General features: G+C 41.4%; 1 protein-coding gene across 2 annotated transcripts in view; it reads left to right on the top strand.

Annotated features, from left to right (window-relative positions):
- P3H2 (prolyl 3-hydroxylase 2) overlaps positions 1-24747 on the top strand; it is a 285452-nt gene that overhangs the window by 213554 nt on the left and 47151 nt on the right. For both annotated transcript variants that reach the window (XM_075340475.1, XM_075340477.1), the window contains 4 exons: positions 8176-8318; positions 9966-10055; positions 19519-19559; positions 23023-23117. In XM_075340475.1, the coding sequence (XP_075196590.1) occupies positions 8176-8318; positions 9966-10055; positions 19519-19559; positions 23023-23117 (369 nt within the window). The remainder of the gene's footprint in view (positions 1-8175; positions 8319-9965; positions 10056-19518; positions 19560-23022; positions 23118-24747) is intronic.

Raw genomic sequence — 24747 nt, 5'->3', positions numbered from 1 at the left:
GGTCTCTCTGTCTTATCTGTCCCTCTAGCTGTCTGTCGGTCAGTTCCCCCCCTCTCTCATACTTACCGTTCCCCGATCTCCGGCGCGGCGCTGCACGGCTGTTATAATAACTCCGGCGGCTTTTACTATTTTGAAAAAGCCGGCCGCCCATTAATCAATCTCGTATTCCCTGCTTTCCCCGCCCACCGGTGCCTGTGATTGGTTGCAGTCACACACGCCCACCACGCTGAGTGACAGCTGTCTAACTGTACCCAATCACAGCAGCCGGTGGGCGTGTCTATACTGTGCAGTGAAATAAATAAATAAATAATTAAAAAAACCGGCGTGCGGTCCCCCCCCATTTTAATACCGGCCAGATAAAGCCATACGGCTGAAGGCTGGTATTCTCAGGATGGGGAGCTCCACGTTATGGGGAGCCCCCCACCCTAACAATATCAGTCAGCAGCCGCCCAGAATTGCCGCATACATTATATGCGACAGTTCTGGGACTGTACCCGGCTCTTCCCGATTTACCCTGGTGCGTTGGCAAATCGGGGTAATAAGGAGTTATTGGCAGCCCATAGCTGCCAATAAGTCCTAGATTAATCATGTCAGGCGTCACCCCGAGATACCTTCCATGATTAATCTGTAAGTGACAGTAAAAAAACACACACACCCGAAAAATCCTTTATTAGAAATAAAAACCACAAACACATTCCCTCATTACCAATTTATTTACCCCGACAAAGCCCTCCATGTCCGGCGAAATCCACGGACTCCAGCGTCGCTTCCAGCTCTGCTGCATGGAGGTGACAGGAGCAGCAGAAGACACCGCCGCTCCGGTCACCTCCACGCAGCTAATGAGATGAGTAGCGCGATCAGCTGCTGTCACTGAGGTTACCCGCGGCCACCGCTGGATCCAGGGAAATATGTTAACTGAGAAAATAGCAGGTGTGAGGCCCTGCTGTTTCATCTGTATACTCACTTATCACTTATGCTTCCTCCTCTGGCATGGAGCTGTGGTATGTGCCAACCATGAACAGACCACTGCGCAACCAGCTCTGTCCTCACCTATTGTACCATCACCCATTCCCTGTAGACTGTGAGCCCTCGCGGGCAGGGTCCTCTCTCCTCCTATACCAGTCTGTCTTGTACTGTTAATGATTGTTGTACGTATACCCTCTCTCACTTGTAAAGCGCCATGGAATAAATGGCACTATAATAATAAATAATAATAATAATAACTGAAGCACTCCGCATCGTCAAATACAGAAAGTAAATCAGTACATAGCAGAGAGAGCACTTTAAGATTAATTTAGCTAGGAACATTGTTTTGACATTTCCAATTGTGGAACTTATTATTTCAAAATCTATTGATTAAAATGTACTTTGTTCTTGGGAAAACCATGTTAAACTTTATCATACATCAGAGAACTTAAAGGGAATCTGTTAGCAAGTTTTGCTATGTAAGCTGAAGACAGCATGCTACAAAGGTTAAAACAGAATTCAGGGAGGCCTGTCTTGTCAAGGTCTGATCTGTTGTTTATTTGCTATGCTTATTTAAACAGCAGGACTCCTATCATTGCTGGACTACAAAGTCACACGCATGGCAGTCTGGCACGCCCCCTCTTCTGGTTGACACCTCACTGACAATGTACAATCCCACTGAGCTCTGCTAGATGGGTAATTGTAAAAATTCTGATTGTGTCAGAACGCCTACACCCAGTAATCTAAGTGAAACACCTTTGGATTCAGGATCTCTTTGCCTATATCATGTTGCTCTCAGATGAGGTAGCAAAAACCTGCTAACAGATTCCCTTTAAAAGGAAGATTTCATAAAACAGTTTATGGCTGTCAACTTTCATATAAATATAGAGTAAAAATGTTAAAACTTTGGGTGTTTATTCATCAGCCCAACCTCTTTTCTGAAAATTGGATTGATGTGGCTGCTGTGGTATGGCCTAGTCAGACAATTCATACAGTATACAGTATTGGCACCCCTGCAATTCTGTCAGATAATACTCAATCACAAATTCTTTGGTAATATTATCTTCATTTAATTTGTCTTCAATGAAAAAAAAAAAATTGTCATAAAGCCAAATTGGATATAACTCCACACCAAACATAAAAAAGGGGGTGGACAAAAGTATTGGCACTGTTTGAAAAATCATGTGATGCTTCTCTAATTTGTGTAATTAACAGCACCTGTAACTTACCTGTGGCACCTAACAGGTGTTGGCAATAACTAAATCCCACTTGCAGCCACGTCTGTCCTGTGTCCTTGTGTGTACCACATTGAGCATGGAGAAAAGAAAGAAGACCAAAGAACTGTCTGAAGAGTTGAGAATCCAAATTGTGAGGAAGCATGAGCAATCTCAAGGCTACAAGTCCATCTCCAAGGACCTAAAAGCTCCTGTGTCTATGGTGCGCAGTGTCATCAAGAAGTTTAAAGCCCATGGCACTGTGGCTAACCTCCCTAGATGTGGAAGGAAAAGAAAAATTGATGAGAGATTTCAACGCAAGATTGTGCAGATGGTGGATAAAGAACCTCGACTAACATCCAAACAAGTTCAAGCTGCCCTGCAGTCCGAGGGTACAACAGTGTCAACCCGTACTATCCGTCGGCGTCTGAATGCAAAGGGACTGTATGGTAGGATACCCAGGAAGACCCCACTTCTTACCTTGAGAGATAAAAAAGCCAGGCTGGAGTTTGCCAAAACTTACCTGAGAAAGCCTAAAACGTTTTGGAAGAATGTTCTCTGGTCAGATGAGACAAAAGTAGAGCTTTTTGGGAAAAGCCATCAACATAGAGTTTACAGGAGTAAAAAAGAGGCATTCAAAGAAAAGAACACGATCCCTACAGTCAAACATGGCGCAGGTTCCCTGATGTTTCGGGGTTGCTTTGCTGCCTCTGGCACTGGACTGCTTGACCGTGTGCATGGCATTAAGAAGTTTGAAGACTACCAACACATTTTGCAGCATAATGTAGGGTCCAGTGTGAGAAAGCTGGGTCTCCCTCAGAGGTCATGGGTCTTCCAGCAGGACAATGACCCAAAACACACTTCAAAAAACACTAGAAAATGGTTTGATAGAAAGCACTAGAGACTACTAAAGTGGCCAGCAATGAGTCCAGACCTGAATCCCGTAGAGCACCTGTGGAGAGATCTCAAAATGGCAGTTTGGAGAAGGCACCCTTCAAATCTCAGGGACCTGGAGCAGTTTGCCAAAGAAGAATAGTCTAAAATTCCAGCAGAGCATTGTAAGAAACTCATTGATGGTTACTGGAAGCGGTTGTTCACAATTATTTTGGCTAAGGCTGGAAACACATCTATGCGAGTAAAATCGGTCCGACTGGGCTGAAAAATACTCGGCTGATTTTAGTTCACGTTAGGTGCGAGTGCAATGCAAGTTTGATGCTTTTTCTGGCTTTTTTTTTTTTTCCTCGCGTGTGCGACGCGTGTGTGTTGCGATTGCGATGCGAGTTATCTGCCAAAGTTCACTTAATTTAAATGATCGACACATGGAATTTGCCTATTTAAATGTTCCAGCCCCCCACGTGGCTTTGTGTCTCATGTGTGCTTTGTATTCATCGCAAGACACTGGATTTCGTTCAGCATTGAAGCATTATCCTATTGTCATCTAAAAAAGGAACAATGTCAAATCATTTGACATTCAATACGACAGAAAGAATATTACTCCATTGGGTACTTTCACGCCGTTTTGGAACATGCTATCATGAACCATCCCTTAAATCTATGCAAAGATATTGGCTCCATCCAATTGTCCGTCGCCGTGCAACAAGAGGTCATTTTACCCGTCTGTATGACAAATTACGCAAACACAGTGACAAGTTTTATACCTACTGTCGCATGGATTTGACTACATTTGACTTCATCCTCACAGAAATTCGTCCTGATATAACCAGACAGAACACCCGTTTTCGAAAAAGTATATGCCCAGAGGAACGGCTATTGCTTACATTACGGTATTTATTTTATTTGTCTAAAATCTATAAAAAATTTTCATCACTACACAAATGATGCCAAATTTAAATTGCTACAATAAAAAAAAAAAAAAATCCATATTCTCTATATACAGATATCTCTCTACTGGACTTTCATATGCTGCGTTGCATCTTGAATTTTTACTTGGAAAGTCCACTATATGTTCCATTGTGTCAACAACCTGTGCAGCAATTTGGGATAACCTGCACAATACAATGATGCCAGAACCAACAGTCGAAATGTGGCTTCAAATTTCAAAGGGCTTCACTAATAACTCCCAAATGCCAAATTGCATTGGAGCAATTGATGGCAAGCATGTCCGAATTCGCAAGCCTCCAAACTCAGGATCGCTTTATTACAATTATAAACATTTTTTTTCTGTCGTTCTTCTGGCTGTTGCCGATGCAACATACCGATTTACTTTAAAGGATGTTGGTGCCTATGGTGGTGCTGGGGATTCCCAAATTTCCAGACAATCCACTATGTGTGCACGTATGTTGCAATCTACTTTACATATTCCTTTTCCACAAATTTTAGAGGGTACTCAGGGACCCGCCATACCTTATTATTTTGTTGGTGATGAGGCATTTAAATTGTCAAGCAATATGATGCGACCATATCCCAGACGTACATTAACTCCTATGCAACGCATTTTCAATTACAGACTCTCGAGGGCCAGAAGGGTAGTTGAATGTGCTTTTGGGATAATGTGTGCTAAATGGCGAATACTGTAAACACATATCCAGCTAAATGAACAAAATGTAATTAAAGTAATTAAAGCAATAGTAATTCTGCATAATGTGACACGAACAAAAGAATGTCTTGATGCAGTAAATCAAGATATTCCTTTCTTTCAAGATCCCCATTTGTTAATTCGTTCACAAAATGTAGATCAACTTTGGTCAGGGATAAGAGTGCGCAATCATCTATGTAATTACTTCAGTACAGCTTCTGGATCAATTCCATGGCAACCAAACTTAAATAACGCATAAAAAAATGTTCAAATAACCTTATGATGGTTAACCAAATAAAGTGTATTTATTTTCATTTTATTTCTTTACAAAAATCATGCAAATCCAAATTTAAATTAAAAAACGGTATCATGCAGATAATAATTCTTATCCAATAAGATACCTAAGGTTAAATTTTTATTTTTTCCCTTATTAAACAGAATCTTGTTTTAAATAACAAATGTTTTGCTTAACCTATATGTTTAGGTAAACATAAATGCATAAAGATATATTTTTGCTTTTTTGTAACACAATTATTTGTTATTTTCACAAATAAAAAAATAATGTTACACTCATAAATTCATGTATCTAGGTGTTACATTGGTAGAACGTTTTATCTGGCTTGCTGTGGTTTGCATCTTGTGGTCCTGATGCTGTTCAGGGCGTGTGCTGATTGGTTGAACTAGATTGTTGTCCTTGTTCGTGTAACTGCTTGGAGTTTGATGGCTGTATGCTGTTTCTGAGAAATTTCGTAATGAAATTTCTCTAGCATTGGATGATGCCTGAGTATGGTCATAATGTTGTTCTCTTTGGTTAATATAATGTATATTTGAATGGTTGTTTGGATTGTATGTTTGTCTTACTACATTATGGTCATTATCACCAATATTCATGTGTAGGTTGTGTGTTATTTCATTTGTATGTTCATATACTGACATATTGCCGTGATTAGACACACAGACACTTGGTATGTGTGGTGGCTGTGGCAGGGTGTTTGATGTTATTGCATCTCTATTTGGAGTGGTATTGTCTAGCTTATTTTCTTCTGATAATTGCCAGCATTCGATGTAATTGAAAATTAAATGTGGTGTATTGGGAGGGGTACATGCGTCAATTATGGTTTGCATACAGCTTCTTGCACGCAGCCTTACTCCACGTGGAATTTGACGCAAATAATGAGCAAGGCTGCGTGAAAATGCCTCCTCTCCATCGTCATTGATGGTTCGAGACAGGTAATCAAGTACCCCATTATCAACCTCTCTACGAGTATTGGTGACATTTTTATCTTTGCGCCTTCTACCCCTGGTGTATGTTGGTGCATGATGTGGCGAGATATCTAGTGCACTGTTTTGATTTGTGGTTTGGCAAACAACATCATTTTCATTAGTTACATCATTTGTAGTCAAATCATTGTTTTCCTGGGATCCTGCCTCAATTGGTCCTGATGCTGCTTCATTATCCACTTCATGCATGTTATCTTGTCCATCTCCATCCTCATAATTTGTCTCCCTTTGTGTGTCAGATTCGGATATTGTGTCTTTATCTGTCAAATTTGATTCAGTGCTGAAAATGTAATGTATGGAGACATTTTTAATTTTTGGTCCAATGAAAAAAAGGATATTTGAAATAAATTCTTTTATTCTCAATTCGTGCCATTTGTCATGCAGCGACATTTTTAGCAATCTTTGTCTCGATGTTAAAATAAAAAGTTTGCATGTGCTTGTGTTTGACTTTGATTTTGTGTTCAATGATATTTTTAAAAACAAATCAAATAGCACTTGCTAAATTTATTTTCACAATGTGAACGAGATCGCTAACGATGTCGCAACGGCCTAATTACCAGTGAATGTTCATCATATGAGCACTGTCTATTTTTTGTTTAAGATTTTATTATTGGTTTACTAAACATTTTTTTAACTCGATGTTTTGGTTTTTTTTTATTTAAACAAAAATGTTTTTAAAAAAACGCTATTTTTAGCTATAAAATAACAAAATACTTACGGACATAAATCAACAATTTGATGTAAGAAATTAAAACGCTCATAATGTATATATGGCCTCTTAGTAGATGCTGCAGAACCACTTGCTGGCCGACTTTGCTTTTCCCTCCTGAATTGGTCCCATACACTTTACCATCTTTTTGTGATATCTGTAACTTTATTTTTTTTTGTTTTGTTTTTTTATATGTTTTAAAAATAAATTAAAAAAAAAAATAGATTTTACAAAAATACAAAAACCTTGCAATCGTAAAAAAAAATCCTTTTTGCAAAAAAATAAATGTTAATACATTTTGCGACAGATCCATAACCAGGAGGCATCGCGTGCAGCCCTGTCTGCATACGAATTGTCCCGCTTGTCCCATAATTCCGGACGTTCCTGAACGAGCATTATGAGCATTTCGACATTGATGTACCTAGCCATGTTGGATATGCATCCGTGGAGCAATGGCCATGTGCTTTTGTAGAGGTAATATACACAAGTGCAACATAATTAAAACAATGACATGTGTTAATTATTTAAAATAGGACCAGCCCAACTCGCAAGTTTGAACGATGTTGTGCGTGTGTGTGCCTTCAAAAAACACGCTTCCATAGGGAATCATTGAGACAAATGGTGTGAGAAACTCGCAAAAAAGCAGCATGCTGCAATTTTTTTCTCGGTCCGATTTGGACTGAGAAAAAAAATCGCAGATGAGAGCGAAATCATTGACTAACATGTGTCCGATTCCAATGCGAGTTTTTCTCGCATTGCTCTACTGCGAGAAACTCGCAAGTGAGAAGCAGCCCTAAAGCTTGTGGAACCAAGTATAAAGCTAAGGGTGCCAATACTTTTGTCTGGCCCATTTTTGGAGTTTTGCGTGAAATGATCAATGATTTGATTTTTGTTTCATTCTCTTTTGTGTTTTTTCATTGCAAGCAAAATAAATGAAGATAATACCAAAGAATTTGTGATTGCAATCATTTTCAGGAAGAAACTGAGTATTATCTGACAGAATTGCAGGGGTGCCAATACTTTTGGCCAGCACTGTATTTCTCAAGAAAGAGATGTACTGGAGTACACTTTCTGATTCTGTTATATGGGCAGCCAAAACGATGAAACAAACTTATTTAGCGATCTGCGTCTCTTAACTACCGTAATTCAGCACATCTTGTTCCAGTGGATTTTTGACCAAAACTAACATATAAAACGCAAGTCTTTATGAATTCTCCATAATGTGCTTCTCCCTTGTTGTAGGATAATGATTGTTTTAAGACAATGAATTGATCACCGTTGGTAATTGTGCATCCTGTGTTATACCCTCTCAATCTCAGCTTTGAGTTTCAAACCATTTTAATGACCAGAATAATATTTGACCATTGCAGGTTTGTCTGTGATATTATATCGGGTATGTTTTTGATCTTGAACCATCTTGTCTAAAAAAGTGATTCTAATAACGATATTTTTTTTTTATCAACAATCAGTTGGAGATCACGTGAAAGCTCTGGAATATGCCAAGTCCTACCTACTGTTCCATCCCAATGACATGGATGTGTTAGAAAATGTCAGCTATTATGAAAGCCTTATAAGTGACTATATGGATCCAGCTGACATCAGACCTACAAAAGTGAGTGAGGTCACTGTGGTTTGAGATGTCACTGTAGCGCCCCACGGGGCAGGTGCTTTAACCTACTCATTGTAACTCGCCTCGCGTCTAACTCGTGCGAATCTTGCATCGCATCACCCGGCACAGCCTGACACTCTCCGGGCAGGAGCGTCTCAGCTGCATAGAAATACATGCAACCGACCCAATCCTGTTAAGAGAGCAGCAGGCCATGCTGGGTGATGCAAGACTTGCGCAAGTCACTTGCAAGTGTGACTCCTGCCTTAGCCTCTGGAACGAAAAATCAGCCATTGTTTTAGTTATGCCCATGTACAACTCTATTGCCAACTTTCAAGTTGGATGATTCAGCCATTTTGACATTCATTTTCAAATTAGGTACGACAATCTCACCATGTTACAATACCTATTTCTAAAATACCAATTAATTAAGGTCTAAGATTCATAGCGGAGGGTATCTGAGCCACCATTACTACAACTTTAAAGTTTATTGATGATTAGCCAAATTTCCCAAAAAATCAAACTCAAATATTATATATTTAAATTATGTTACTACTATATAAACTTTTTGCCATTTCAGAGTCATTGAGTTCTTAAAGAGTCAAGGTCAGACCTTGCAAAATGACATAAGACCACTTTACACACAGCGACATCGCTAGCGATGTCGCTGGTGAAAGCACCCGCCCCCATCGGTTGTGCATAATGAGCAAATTGCTGCCCGTGGCACACAACATCGTTAGTCCCCGTCACACGTACTTACCTGCCTAGCGACGTTGCTGTGGCCGGCGAACCGCCTCCTTACAAAGGGGGAGGTTCGTCACTAAGCGGCCGCTCAATAGAAGCGGAGCGGTGGAGATGAGCGGCCGGAACATCCCACCCACCTCCTTCCTTCCTCATTGCCGGCAGCTGCAGGTACGATGTTGTTCCTCGCTCCTGCGGTGTTACACTTAGCGATGTGTGCTGCCGCAGGAATGACGACCAGCCTGCGTCCTGCAACAGCAACGATATTTGAGATTAGAACGATGTGTCAACGAGCAATGATATGGTGAGTAATTTTGACCATTAGCGGTCATTCGTGCATTTCACACTCAACGACGTCGCTAACGAGGCCGTATGTGTGTCACGAATTCCGTGACCCCAACGACATCTCGTTAGTGATGTCGTTGCGTGTAAAGTCCCTTTAAGGCTATGAAAAAAATAAACTTGAATCCCATATGTATACAACTGTTTTTGCGTACTTATTCATTGTCAGTACATAGCAAGGAACTTGTGGCTAGATGGGAAGCCTTTTTTTTTAATCCATATCCTGCTCTGTACTGACAAGGGTGAGTACTCCAAAACAGATGCCAGATGAGTTTTTTTGTTTGGGGGACATCTTGAGTCTTGTTGCAAGACTCATAAGGATTGTACATTTAATTGTGTGGTAGCTACCTTCAGTCTGAAGCACTAGACAGATGGTGTTCTTCTTCTGGACAACAGCTTATTTTCCTACTTTGTCTCTTGGGACATTTTACTGTAAGATTCCAATCTTAGTAGGCATTAGTTAATGAGAAGCACCTACTGCAAATTAATTTGTCCTTTGAAGAAGACAGTGAACTAAGATGTATATTTACCCCACTGTATCTGAGCATTTTTGGCATTTTGGTTTTGCAGGAAGCAGCAGAATTTGTAAGGCGTCACAGACTGGAATCTGAGATACTCCACTCTGCAGCTGAAGGCCTGGGATTCGCGTATAATGAGCCAGTAAGTAAAGATACAGATGAAGTGTCTACTGGTCAAGATTCACTCCACCGCTTGAAATGTTTGGCTGACTGTGATATAGACAGTGTTCCACAAGTATGTCACACTCATAAATATCTAATAAATTTGGGTTCTAGTATGCAAGGACTGTAGTGTGCATGGCTATACTTTCAGTGCCATAGTAGTTCTGTATAATGTGAATGGATCCCATAATAATTTCTTCTTCCTTCTAATACAATCTACTTCTGTACAGGCCGAGCAGGTTCCAAATGCTATTAACCTGTAGATCAACGCTATATCCGCAGGTTAATAGCATTTTTCCACGTTACAGGCTCCCTTTAATAGCTTATTGGGATCACCAATGAGCATGAAAAAACACCAAAGAGCACCACAATTTGACCACTTAGGCGGGTTAGCGTAAGCTTTAACCCTGTTGTAAGTCAGGCAATGGGGCTGTCCTGGTAAAATCCAGACTGTTGGCAAGAATAACTATGAACTCAGCAAGTCTTAAAGCGGTTGTCTGGTCTACAGCTAGAAGATGGCAGTCACTCTGTGACTGTAGACTGTTGAATCCTCACATTACGCACACTGCACGCTGTGAAGATTTTATGGTGCCAGCACCAAGAGTGTTGGCCACATTCTGACTAGATGGGTGGTCCAAAATTTGGTGGACCAAGACCATAATACAAGCTTATCACATGATTATGGTCCCCGTTATGGTCAAATCTTTATGAACATACTGTATATTTTATATATTTACTAGCTTTTCAATTTTGCAATTAAATATTAAAAGGTAATAAACAGTCTATAGTTGGAATGTGGTGCAGAGTATGTATATCGCACCATGAGCCATAGGCATCGGTGCAGCAGACAGGTGAGGCAATCAGGAAACAGGTAGTAGAAGCACTGGAGCATGCAAGCAAATAGGGGATCAGTAAGCAAGTAGTCGAAGTACTGGAGGCCACATGCAGGACATAGGAACATTAAAAGTCTTAATACCAAGACAAAGATATGTGTCTTTGTGGGTCTTATAAGGACTCGGGCAGACATTCACATGGAAGCATATTGGGTCACCTAAAAAGCCTGACGTGGCACACAAGAATTCAGCAGAACGTGGTGAGCTGAGCAAAACCTGGTGTGACCGCAGTTCCAGTGATGTCTGAGGTCTCAGTCCCAAGACTTAGTTGACACTATTATGAACACGTGCGCTCTGCAACCAATCAGCGCCTGGCGTCTGTCTCCACACCTTCGGACATTTGTGCAGGATGTGAGCGCGGCGCTAACTTCCTGCTGAATTGTCCAAAGGCAAGGAGACAGACCCCTGGCACTGACTGGTCACAATAGTGTCAACTAAGCCCTGGGCCGAGACTTCAGACATCGCTGGAACCGCGATCGCACCGTCGGCTGAGTATAGGCTTATTTATTTTCCTGGGGCAAACAAGAGGAATGAGAAGGGGTTGTTCAAGCAGTTTAATTGTCCCAATGATAAAAATGTGATATTTTATAAGAGATCTTCCAAAATCATTTTTTTTAGACTTCTACTTATATTGTACTAACCACAAATTGCATTGTTTTTTCAATGTCGCCGGTCCAGTTCTCCGACACGCCTGCTTACATATCTAAGCAATACATCTGACAGGGTATATTTTTTTGCGTGTTTTTTTTTTTTTTTTTAAACATTACATTTTTATTAGAATATAAAATTATATATTACACCATATATGTTTAAACAGTGATAATACTTCTTATCACAATAACAAATTATTTGGGAAAATGGGGAAGGGGTGATGACATCAGTTTGTACCTGTGTGTTACCAGTAATATTAAATCTCTACATCCACAGTATTTAATCTGAAGGATAGCCAGCTATCTCATTTTTTGAGGAATTGGGGTATCTTGTTAGTGGAAGAGGTGATTAATTTCTCAGGAAGATAGTTGTCATTGACCAGTGCTGTAATTTCGGACAATGACGGACACTCAGGATTTCTCCAATAACTCGCTATTTAGCTTTTGGTAGCTGTGAGGATGTGCACCATCACTGTCCGAAATTCGCTCGGGACTAGAAGGGGCTTAACACGCAACGACATCGCTAACGAGATGTCATTGGGGTCATGGAATTCATGACGCACATCCGGCCTCTTTAGCGACGTTGTTGCGTGTGAAATGCACGAACGACCGCTAACGATCAAAATTACTCACCATATCGTTGATCGTTGACACGTCGTTCTAATCTGAAATATCATTGCTGTTGCAGGACGCAGGTTGGTCGTCGTTCCTGTGGCAGCACACATCACTATGTGTGACACCGCAGGAACGAGGAACAACATCATACCTGTGGCCACCGGCAATGAGGAAGGAAGAAGGTGGGCGGTATGTTCCGGCCGCTCACCTCCGCCCCTCTGCTTCTAATGGGCGGCCGCTTAGTGACACTGCTGTGACGCCGAACGAACCTCCCCCTTAGAAAGGAGGCGGTTTGCCGGCCACAGCGACGTGACTAAGCAGGTAAGTATGTGTGACGGGGACTAACGATGTTGTGCGCCACGGGCAGCGATTTGCCCATGACGCACAACCGACGGGGACGGGTGCTTTCACCAGCAACATCGCTAGCGATGTCGCTGTGTGTAAAGTGGCCTTTAGTCCAGGTCAATGGCGAGAAGCGCCTGTACTTTAGTGATTTCCAGTGGAAGGTTCCAGTGGAAGGTTTGTGTTATCACCAGAAAAAACCTTTAATGCATATTCTTTAACCCTTCAACCACAAAAATACATCAGCTGTGTACGATAGCTAACACTCTGCTAACCTGCTAACATCCTAATCTACAACTAGTTTATGCACTGATCTGGGATGTATAACTTCCTAGGTGTCTCTTTCTATAACAATAGAATCATCTAAAAGGTTAGCAGTGGAGGTTGCTTCCTCTTTAAGTCCATTGGCACCCCACAATTGCGGTCACGAGGTTACAAGAGTTGATAGTTACCATGGTAACTAAGGTCAAATAATGGCCTTAGTGTACAGTGGCCTACCAGGCCCTCTATAAGCAGGGCCTAACAGGCCAAGTATCAGTATAGTACAGAAGTATACAGAAGAATTGTAGTTTATATACCAGCGTTCAGAGCATTAAAAGTACAGTACAAGTGCCATAGTGAATCTAAGTAAGAAAGTATAAAAAAAAGTCCAATAAAAATTGTGAAAATGTAAAGCAAAAATACATAAAAGCATGAAAATTGTGGAAAACTACTTTACCATTAGAAAACAAAGGGTTTTTTTCAAAAACAAAAATTAACAACGTACGCGTAATTGTCATCAGCAGGAGACAAACTATAAAACCTCATTTAATTTATCTGGTTGAACACTGTAAAAAAAAAAAAAAAAATCTGTTAAAAATGTCAATTTGTCATCATGCTGACACCTAGAGAATGCATTAAAAAGCAAATAAAAAGTCATATGTAAAAACAAATGGCATCACTGAAAAAGTCGACTTGTCCTGCAAAAAGTAAGTCCTGATATGGCTCTGTAAGCATAAAAATAAAAGTTACAGCTCTCGGAATATAGTGATGCAAACCAAATTATTTTTTGTAACATATTGTTTTTGGTGCGCATAAGAAGCAAAGCATAAAAAACCTGTATTTCTATATCTTACATAAAAAAATCTATAAAAAAAAAAAACTGGTATTGCTATAATTGAATAAATTGAAGAACAAAGCCACACATATAATGGTGAAAAAATAATAAATAACACCCATTCCTGAATGGCTGGCTTCCGTTCATTCTGTGTCCAAAAAATCTGAATGAAAAGCAATTATAATTTTATGTATTCAGAAAATGGTATCAATAAAAAACTTTAAATCATCCCGCACAAAACAAACCCACATACGTAGAGTATATGGGGTATGACCGCATCCAGGAGAAATTGTTAGTAGGGTACATTTTCTCCTATTACCCCTTGTGAAAATCAAAAATTTGAAGGTAATATAAAATGTAAAAATTATTTTTTTTTTTCCATGACCCAATGTTATAAAATTCTGTGATGCATGTGTGAATTCAGAATACTAACCGTACAGCTAGCTAGATTGATTCCTTAAGTAATGAAGTTTCTGAAATGGGGTCACTTGTGAGTATTTTTATGGTTGTGATACCTCAAGGACTCTGACAATGGTGCTCACAATTAATTCAAAGAAAATACAGTATATCACAAAAGTGAGTACACCCATCATATTTTTGTAAATATTTTATTTTATATTTTCATGGGACAACATTGAAGTGATGATACTTTGATACAATGTAAAAAAAAAGTAGTCAGTGTACAGCTCGTATTATAGTGAAAATGTGGTGTGCCCTTTAAATAACTTAACACACAGCTATTAATGTCTAAACTTCTGGCAACAAAAGTGAGTACACCGTAACTGAAAATGGCCAAATTATGCCCAAAGTGTCAATATTTTGTGTGGCCACAATTACTTTCAAGCACTGCCTTAACTCTCTTGGGCATGGAGTTCATTAGAGACTCACAAGAGCTACAGGAATCCTCTTTCATCCTCCATGACAACATCGCAGGGCTGGTGGATGTTGGAGAACTTGCGCTCCTCCACCTTCCATTTGAAGATGCCCCACAGATGCTTAATAGGGTTTAGGTCTGGAGACATGCTTGGCCAGACCAACACCTTTACCATCAGTTTCTTTAGCAAGACACTGGTCATCTTAGAGGTATGTTTGGGATTGTTATGTTGTAATACTGCCCTACGGCCCAGTTTCAAAAGGCAGGGGATTATGTTCTGCTTCAGTATGTCACAGTACATGTTGACATTCATGATTCTCTCAATGAATTGTAACTCCCCACAGCCGGCAGCACTCATGCAGCCCAAAATCATGAAAATCCCACACCAATGTTTGACTGTAGGAACTTGTCTTTGTACTCTTCACCTGGTTGCCGCCGCACATGCTTGACACCACCTGAATCAAATAAGTTTACCATGGTCTCATCGGACCACAGGACTTGGTTTCAGTAATCCATGTCCTTAGTTTGCTTGTCTTCAGCAAATCTTTTGCAGGCTTTCTTTTGCATCATGTTTAGAAGAGGCTTCCTTCTGGGATGACAGCCATGCAGACCAATTTGATGCCGTGTGCAGCATATGGTCTGAGCCCTAACAGGCTGACCTCCCACCCCTTTAACCTCTGAAGCAATGCCCGCAGCACTCATATCTATTTTGAATAGACAACTTCTGGATATGACGCTCATCATGTGTACTCAACTTCTTTGGTTGTCCATGGCGAGTCCTGTTCTGAGTAAAACCTGTCTTGTTAAACAGCTTGTCCTCCATGCTGCAGCTCAGTTTCAAGGTGTTGGCAATGTCCTTATAGCCTAGGCCATCTTCATGTAAAGCAGCAATTCTTTTTTTCAGATCCTCAGAGAATTCATTGCCATGAGGAGACATGTTAAATATCCAGTGACCAGTATAAGAGGGTGTGTGAATGATAACTCCAAATGTAACACACCTGCTCCCCATTCACACCTGAGACCTTGTAACAGTAATAAGTCTCATGTCAACGAGAAGGGGAAATGAGCACAATTGGCCATTTTCATTTAGGGGTGTATTCACTTTTGTTGTCAGTGGTTTAGACATTAATGGTTGTTTGTTGAGTTATTTAGAGGACACACCAAATTTACCCTCTTATACAAGCTGTACACTTACTATTGTACATTGTACGAAAGTGTCATACCGTCAGTGTTCACCCATGAAAAGATACAATAAAATATTTTTTTTAAAAAAATGTGACTGGTTTATTCATTTTTGTGATAAACTCTATGTGTTCTGGCACTCATTTCCTTCTGAGCTCTGCCATTTCCCAAACAGAAATATATAACCACGCATGGGGTATTACCTAATTAGAAAGAAATTGCATAACAAATTGTGTTAATAATTTTCTTTTATTACCTTTTGTGAAAATCAAAAATTTCAGGCAATGCAATATTACCTGAAGGGCTAAAACATTTCCTGACAGGAGTTTTGAATACTTTGAGGGTGCAGTTTTTTAAAATAGTATCACTTTTTAGTGGTTTTCTGGCTAAAGTCACTTGAAAATGGAATATGTGTGCAAAAAAAATAGGTTTTACAAATTTGGTTCCAAAAATACTGCTGAAATTGTAACCCTTTGAGCAGCCTAACAAAATAAAAGGTAATTTGAACTTTGTCGACAAATATTACTTATTTAACTATTTATGTAGTATGACTATCTAGTTTAAGGGTATAGGCATTCAGAGTTTGAAATTTCAGATATTATATAAAAAAAAAAGCACAAAACATAATGACATAAATTTACTACTATCATAAAGTACAATGTCTCACTATAAACAATCTCAGAATAACTGGGATATGTTATTACTGTATGTGAGATTTGAAAAATGTTCTTGGACATTATAGGGTTATAAAAGTTGTCTCTTAAGCAGCACAATGCTCTCCAATCTCCTTACTTCATGGTTTCTGGCAAGGCGTGCACTTCTCTTTGAGCAATAGTAATGGTGAATAGTAGAACTGTAGTATTACCGGTAATAAAGCTATTAGGGTATGTTCACACTACTGTAGTGTATAGAAAACACAGGTCTGCAAGGGTAAAATTGTTAGAAAGTAAGAAATGATTTTTATATACTCAGTAAGAATATCTAAAATATTCAATTTATTACAAACACTGACTCCATAACCTAACACGATATACCATATACCCGGATTTCCCGTCAGCCACTCTCCCTGTGCCTCATGGTCCAGGAATACCTGTCCTTTCACCTCCAAAGAAACTTGAAGATACTGTACACCTGATTTAGAACATGAAGAGCAAGATTCTGAGGAAGACTTTCACTCTAGTCCCAACGAGCCACAGCTTCTTTTTAACACTAGAACTACTGGACTCGTGACACCTATATAGAAATACATGGTGCAAAGTAGTCAAAATGACTACCTCAGTAGTTCTAGTGTTAATAGTTCGAATTAACTTCTTCACGACCTGTGACGTACCAGTACGTCATTGGTCATGTCTATACCTTTGATGCGGACTGGCACGGCAAGTTTGCATGTTTTCCCACATATTTTGGCTGATCTAATCAGCCAACATGTGCATCTAACAGCTGGATTTAAGTAGTTAACAGGTGCTGATGGATCTGTGATCCACCTGACGCACCCAGGGCCTGTGGGGGACTCAGTCCCGGGCCTTGAATCATGGGGACGTGTCACAGGTGGCCGGTGCCCAGTTCCGTGACCCTGGGGGTCGCTTAAAAAAAGAGGGAATAAAAGGAAAATAAAAATAAAATCTGGGCCTTAGGTAATCCGGTATTCCCTTGATCCCAGTGCCAGTGTAGTGACCTAGTGAACTTTACTTCCATGCACCCGTCTGTAGTTGGTGGGTCCCCGTGGCTTGAAGCGTTCTGGGGTCCCCTCCTGTTGTCACAGTCCTGGGGCGGATGGCAGGCAGCTTGAATCTCTCTTGGGTTGGACATCTGTCCCAGTTCCCGGGTTCCCTCTTTGCTGCTGTGCACTGGACACTAATGTTGGTGAGGAACCTTGATGATTCCCTCACCGGGCAGATTTGTCAGGTGAGCTTGAAGCGTCTTCCTGAACTAGGGCTCTGAACACCACCGATGCCTGGTCCCGTAGTACTCACACCATACTCTCCCTGGCGACCGTAGTCCTTTAGCCCGACAAGTCACTTCACACTCTCCGTTTGAACGTCGACTTCTGACTGACCGCCTGACTGACTAGATGACTGTCTCCCGTCAACTGCACTGACTAGCCCCTCCTCCTCCCAGGTTTCTGACTAGCAGATTGGATAAGTCCTGACCAATAGGTGGCCATCAATCAGATCCGTCTCTAGCCTGTTACCTAATCTGGGAAAAAGGGCATAGATGTGTGTGTTTGAATGGTATTTACCAGCACCCAGCAATACCCTGTGGCACCTGACACTTCATGGGCGCCACACACCCACCCATGTTAACTAGTTAAATCCCAATGTCCATCTCTGATAGTCAGTGCTTTATACTTCATAAGTGTCACTTTTGAGTTACTTTGTTCTAATATTTACTGTTACCGCTGGCAATAGACGTCTGCACTCTAAAACTCTAAAATCATTACCTTGGTGGGACAAATGCAGGATATTCTTCCCTTCGAAGGTTGATGGATCGGCCAGTTTAACAGCATAATGAGAACAGTTTTCTTTTAACTTGAACTGAAGTGAAGTACTAATTCTTTCCTCCCCCACTGTAATATCTGTGATAGGAGTGCACTTGTAGAGTGAGATATCACGGCTCATTTGACAGCAGCATTGCTCAAAGCATATGTGTACTGCAATCTCTCCACTGAATAAATTCCTATAAAGGGCTCTGAAATGCTTTCATCTTTAAAGAATGTAGGTGAAGAAGGGGCCTCTCCACACCAATGCATGATTTCGCTCAATAGTTCAAGTTCAGTGTCTAACAGAGCAGAACGTATTGTAATAAGGCAGCCTTTCTCTACTTCATTCTGCAGATTTCAGTATGACCAGAGCAAAGTGGACATTAATGTGGCGTGAAAGCCAGGATTTACAGAAACTAATTCATAGCTATTGTTACAGCTGAGCTGCAATCTGTTCTGTCACTCTGAAATGACTTAAGGAAGCGCTTGTATCTACACGCGGTGATACAAAAGCCGTTTTATAGTTTGCTGTATGTGCCAGATCATAGATTGTACAATGATTGTTTTTAGAATTGCACCATTGCTTCTGTTTGTGCTAAAATTGGCATTGGAGCTATAATTTCAGTTCTGTCCTGGGGACTATAGACTAACACACTGTTAGCTAATACAATCGCCAATGCTCAGAATGAAGTGGTCAGAGCCATCTGTAATATCCTCCTAACACTATAAGATGACCTTTTGGTTATGGGAAAAACAAAAGAAAAATAATAGAATATTACAAATGCAAGTATTTAAAATAATACAGTGTATCATTAGCAAATAAGATGTTTTCCAGCAGTTTTACAAAAATGGAACTTATCCAGCTATGTAAAAACAAATGCAGGTTTTACTTCCATCTTATCAAAGTGAGAGCAAAATGTGGTGAGATTCTCTTTTCCTTAATAAGGTTTATCAGGTCTAACATATTGTTGACCTATGGGAATGGTCATCTACATCAGGTTGGAGAATATCAACCATCCCACCTTATCCTCCTTAATGCGCTCCCCCACCGTGTAAAAAAAAAAAAATAATCATTCCCTTCTCCAAACAATCCTCCATGATGTTGCTTCCACCGTCTTCTGGTTGAGCACCTTCTAGATGACAAAAGTGGCATGATGACATCACAATGAAAGCATCAGGCTAGGAGCTGAGAGCAGCTTTGTGCACCCCTGCCCTGCGGTATAATATGGTGCCTTACAGATGATCGAAATGGAAAATTAAGATAAGATAAAAGACAGATTTTTTAATAATAACCTGTTTTTTCTTTATACAGGACTTTTGGGTTACTGGTGGAGATCGACAAGATGAAAACCGGTATGTTACCCTTTTATTTAAGTTACATTTTGATTCAAAACTTGGGTAATATTCTAATATATTTCAGTTTCTAACAATTTTCGAGAATTCTATCTTTTGATTTAGGTAAACTTTAAACTAGAAGAAGCATTAGGGCTCATAGGCTATGTATATTGCAGATCCATAGTATGAGATTCATAGACTGCTGTGGGCACATAATTTATTCTGTAAGCCTCCGATTGCATACACCGGCATGTAGAGGGTATTTTACTGATTTATACAAAATCGTAAAAACAATGTGGCATGCTCCTCTAGAAACATTGTCTCAAGGGGCATGTTCAAACACCATCTTTTAGGCAGTGTTTAGGGTGCTTTACACGAAGCGACATCACTAACAATATATCATCGGGGTCACGACGTTTGTGACGCACATCCGGCGTCGTTAGCGACATCGCAGCATGTAACACCTCTGAGAAACCTAAAACGATCGCAAAAGAGGTAAAAATAGTTGGTGTTGGAGAGGTCGCTCCAACACCAAAAATCGTTGACAGGTGTGTAGCGAGGTTGTTTGTAGTTGCTGCGGCAGCAGCACACATCGCTATGTGTGACACCGGAGGAACGAGGAAACTCACCATACCTGCGTCCCGCCGGCAATGAGGATGGAAGGAGGTGGGCGGTATGTTTGGCCCACGGTACCGATATCGCAGCGTGTAAAGTACCCTTTTGTCCTGAAGCGTCCTCATGTTGCACTAATATATATATATATATATATGTATATATATGTATATATATATATGTATATACAGTTGGAACCAGTAGTTTACACACACTATCTAAAAATACACATCTGCATGTTTTCTCACTATCTGACATGAAATAAGAATAAGCCTTTCCTATTTTAGGCCATGTGTGCACGTTGCCTTTTCTTCTTGTGTTTTGGTTGCAATTTAGACTGCACTTTGTCATTGACAAAATGCCCAGTGCTTCCCCAACAAAGTCTATGATAAATCAGAAATTTCTATGCACACGTTGCTATTTTTAGGCGGCGTTTTCTTTGAGAAATATTTGTCAAAATCAGTGCGTAAAAAAAAGCAGCATGTCACTTCATTGTGTTTTCTTTGCATTTTCCACCCATTGAAATGAATGAGGTGTGTCAAAACGCAACCAAAATTTTTAGCTGTGCGTTTTCACTGCATTTTGGTTGCATTTTGGATCTGTTCTTGTCAACAAAAATGCAGGTCTCTCGGTCTCTCTCTCTCTCTGTTTTTCTCAGTCTCTCTCTCTATCGGTCTCTCTCCCTCTGTCAGTCTCAGTCTCTCTCTCAGTCTCTCCCTCTCCCCCTCTCTCCTTCATACTCACTGATCACCAGCGCGGCACGGCTGTCACACCGCTCCCACGGCCTCTCCTGCTTCTGAAAGTGCCTGCCGCTCATTAGGCTCATCGCATATTCACTTCACCCACTCATTTGCCTCATCTCATATTCACTGCTACCCCCACCCACTGGCACCTATGATTGGTTGCAGTCAGACACGCCTCCATGCTGAGTGACAGCTGTCAGATGGCAACCAATCACAGGGTGGGTCTATATCGTGCAGTACAATAAATAAATAATTAAAAAAAAATGGTGTGTGGTCCCCCCAATTTTGATACCCAGCCAAGATAAAGCCACACAGCTGAGGGCTGGTATTCTCAGGATTGAGAGACACACGTTATTGGGAGCCCCCAGCCTAAAAATATCAGCCAACAGCCGCCCAGAATTGCCGCATGATATGTAAGAAAAAATGTATTAATGACTTACAGCAAACAAAGAATCTACAAAGGAAATTAAAATAAAAAGTATTTTAAAAAGTAACCTTTTACTAAAGGACGCTTTACACGCTGCGACATCGCTCAAGCGATCTCGTTGGGGTCACGGAATTTGTGACGCACATCCGGACGCTTTAGCGATGCCGTTGCGTATGACACCTTTGAGCGATTTTGCATTGTTGCAAAAACGTGCAAAATCGCTCATCGGTGACATGGGGGTCCATTCTCTAATATCATTGCTGCAGCAATAACGATGTTGTTCCTTGTTCATCGGTACGTGTGACACCGCAGGACTGAGGAACCTCTCCTTACCTGCCTCCCGCCCGCAATGCGGAAGAAAGGAGGTGGGCGGGATGTTCGTCCCACTCATCTCCGCCCCTCCGCTTCTATTGGGCGGCGGTTCAGTGACGCAGCTGTGACGTCGCTGTGATGCTGAATGAACCACCCCCTTAGAAAGGAGGCGGTTCGCCGGTCACAGCGACGTCGCAGGGCAGGTAAGTAGTGTGACAGGTCTGGACAATGTTGTGCGTCACGGGCAGCGATTTGCCCATGTCGCACAACCGATGGGGGCGGGTACGCACGCTAGCGATATCGGTCACGATATTGCAGCGTGTAATGCGGCCTTTAGAATAAGCCAGAATGTTGCAGAAAGATATGTATGATTTGGTTTTCAAATACCCCCAAAATTGTAGCAAAGAACTCATTTTGTAGTTTTACATTCCTGAGGGTTTTTTCTATTTGGGTAAATTAAAAAAAACCTACTCAATATGCAAGACATAGGGACAAAATAAAGCATGTACTATAAAAGTTTTACAAATCCTGTTTACCAATACTGTATATAGCACTATTTAATATCTGTAGTATATTAGTATCCAGAAAGGAGAAATAAAGCCGTATATATGGCCTTATTAAAGGGAATCTGTCCTGTCAAAAATGCTATTAACCTAGCATTCTAAATCTACTCGGAAGGAAATTAACTTTATTCTTCCCTGCAGCCTTTGGCTTTCTGTTTGCACTGCACTGAGATAATGCAGAGCCAGCTGTCAGTCAGCCGCCATTCACTGTATATTGAACGGTGACTGAAACTGCCTCAGGTGCACCTCTATGGCCGAAAGCCTGAGGCTGCAGGGAGGAAAAAAGTTTTTTTCCTCTAAGTAGCTGTGCTTTCAGTATTTCAGTATTCAGTGGCCAGGAAGTTTTTAAATGCTCTCAATCTTAAAATTATCCCATAACTGCAGGTTAATTGCATTTTTTTTACTTGACAGGTTCCCTTTAAGTGTTTCCCAAAAATATTTATTCTCCATTACCTAACACTCTATCCTTCATATTAGCTGCTTTTACGACTAAATAGGAAATGTGAACATGGTGAATTATTTAAACTTATCAGAAGGATATAGGATATAGAAGGATATAGACAAGATTCAGTAGTCCCCTCTGCATTGGTCCTTTCATCCATTATTTTTATTCTTCTAGTGTAGCACCTAACCTAGTTTCACTGGTTCTCAAAAAAACAGTCAAAGGCAAACTGCTACATGTTATTTTCTAACATTTCTATTGAATACTGGGTTCAATTAATTATCTGACTGCCATATACATCCATTTCACTGGTTTTGGTCACTACATGGTTTAGCACTAGATCATCATTTCATGCTAAAATGACTCCTTTTGGTGAATTTAGTTACAGAGTGCCATCTGGATCTGAACTAATGGATGTCACCGGGCTCCTATCAGGCAAAAAAGCTGTCCAGAAGATTGACAGAGAATTGAGAGAGGGTATGTAATCATTGTTGGAAGATCAGGAATTGATGACTTAATTACAATTGACTGTACTAGCTGTTCACCTAAGGTATCTACATCTAGCTTCTAGGAACTGTTGAAAAGCTGCTGCAAACATACTTTAAAGCGAATGTCTGTATATATAAGGTGTGAATACTTCTGTCTGGTTGTTGTTATGTCATTTTCCTTGTGATTTTAGTAAACTGGAAGCAAATGGTTGTTAGCTCTAAGGATAAAAACATGGCAAACACAAAGCCAAATTTATCACCAGATGTCAGGAAGCATATTATTCTGAGAGTGAAGTCAGGCAAAAGCAAAAAAGAGGTAGCTATAGCCTCAGCCCCCTGATGAAGCCAGTCATGGCGAAACATGTCGGGGAGGCTATTAGCTGTTAGGTAGTTTTTAACAGGCAGTGTAGGTGATAGTCAGCCATATTACGTTAGGAATTATCCAGAGTAGTGTCGGTCCGCGGCCGCACTCATCTAATATGGAATTGGCCTCCCACCTACCATTTTTAGTCCTTGTCCATTTATATAATTTAATAAAGTTTATTTGATTAGGTCTTTAGTTAGGGTACCTCTTGTTGTCCTTCGGGCAAATTGTGTTTGGCAAATAATTCCAAGACACAGGGGGTTGCAGTCCCAGTTATTTTGCTCACAGTTTGAGATGCTGCCCTTGGAGCACTGAGACCTGCTGTGATGGGGCTCCAGCCGATCCCGGGTAGTTCGGAGGCCAAGACCGGTGTTCCCTTCTGTATACCTTCCCTGGTTGACTTCCTGCGCTGGCTTCTCCCTCCCACCCTGCACCCTAACATAGAGCCCTGAGCTGGTGTCCGCGGACCCTGTTGGGTGGCTTGAAGCTCTATCCCTTGGCCTTTTGTGGTCACCTTTTCAGTGGATGTGTGTGTGTCGCGGGTGGAGGGGACGCGCTCGCCATGCTCGGGTCCGGCGCTGCTGCGGCTGCTGCTCGGTGGCTCGAGCGGTGGACCGGATCCGGGGACTCGAGCGGCGCTCCTCGCCCGAGAGTGAAAAGGGGAGGTGATTTGGTTTGGGGATTTAGTCCGTGACGCCACCCACGGGTCGTGGTGAAGATGGGCACCACCTCTGCTGGTGACTGGGATCCCGGGAGCGATGGTAGGGAGCAGCTGGGATGTTGTTTTCCCCCTCCGTGGGTAAGGGTCGGTGGTCCCGGGGCCCGGTGATGTGATGGGGAGGCAGGGTCGGTGAGGTGCAGGGTTGCAGGGACAGCGCGGCGCAGTGCCGGATGGCACAGGTGTACTCACTCAGCAAATGAGGCACAAAGTCTCCGGTAAACCAAACGGCTGGATGGACGGGTCCCATAGCCGGCTGCTGTGTCTTTCCCTGAACAGGTGATGGTGGCTCTCTCCCTGCACCTTTGTGTCCTGTGTTGACTACGATGGATTCCCAACGGTAGTCCGCTGCCCGGTGTATAGGTACCGGAGGAGCCCGTTTTGCCCGCAGGCGCTGGCCCTTGGGTCTCTAGCCGTTGGCGGTGGCTGTATATCCTCACGGTGTGGACTGTTGCCTTCAATCGGGATTTTTGCTGTTAGGAAACCCCTGGGGTTCCAGTCACATTCGGATTTGACTGTTGTCGGCGGCTCCAAGCC

The sequence above is a fragment of the Anomaloglossus baeobatrachus genome, chromosome 3, assembly GCF_048569485.1.
Source record: "Anomaloglossus baeobatrachus isolate aAnoBae1 chromosome 3, aAnoBae1.hap1, whole genome shotgun sequence".
NCBI lineage: Eukaryota > Metazoa > Chordata > Amphibia > Anura > Aromobatidae > Anomaloglossus > Anomaloglossus baeobatrachus.
Note: the sequence above shows the minus strand (reverse complement) of the source record. Positions and strands in the feature narration are given on the sequence as shown.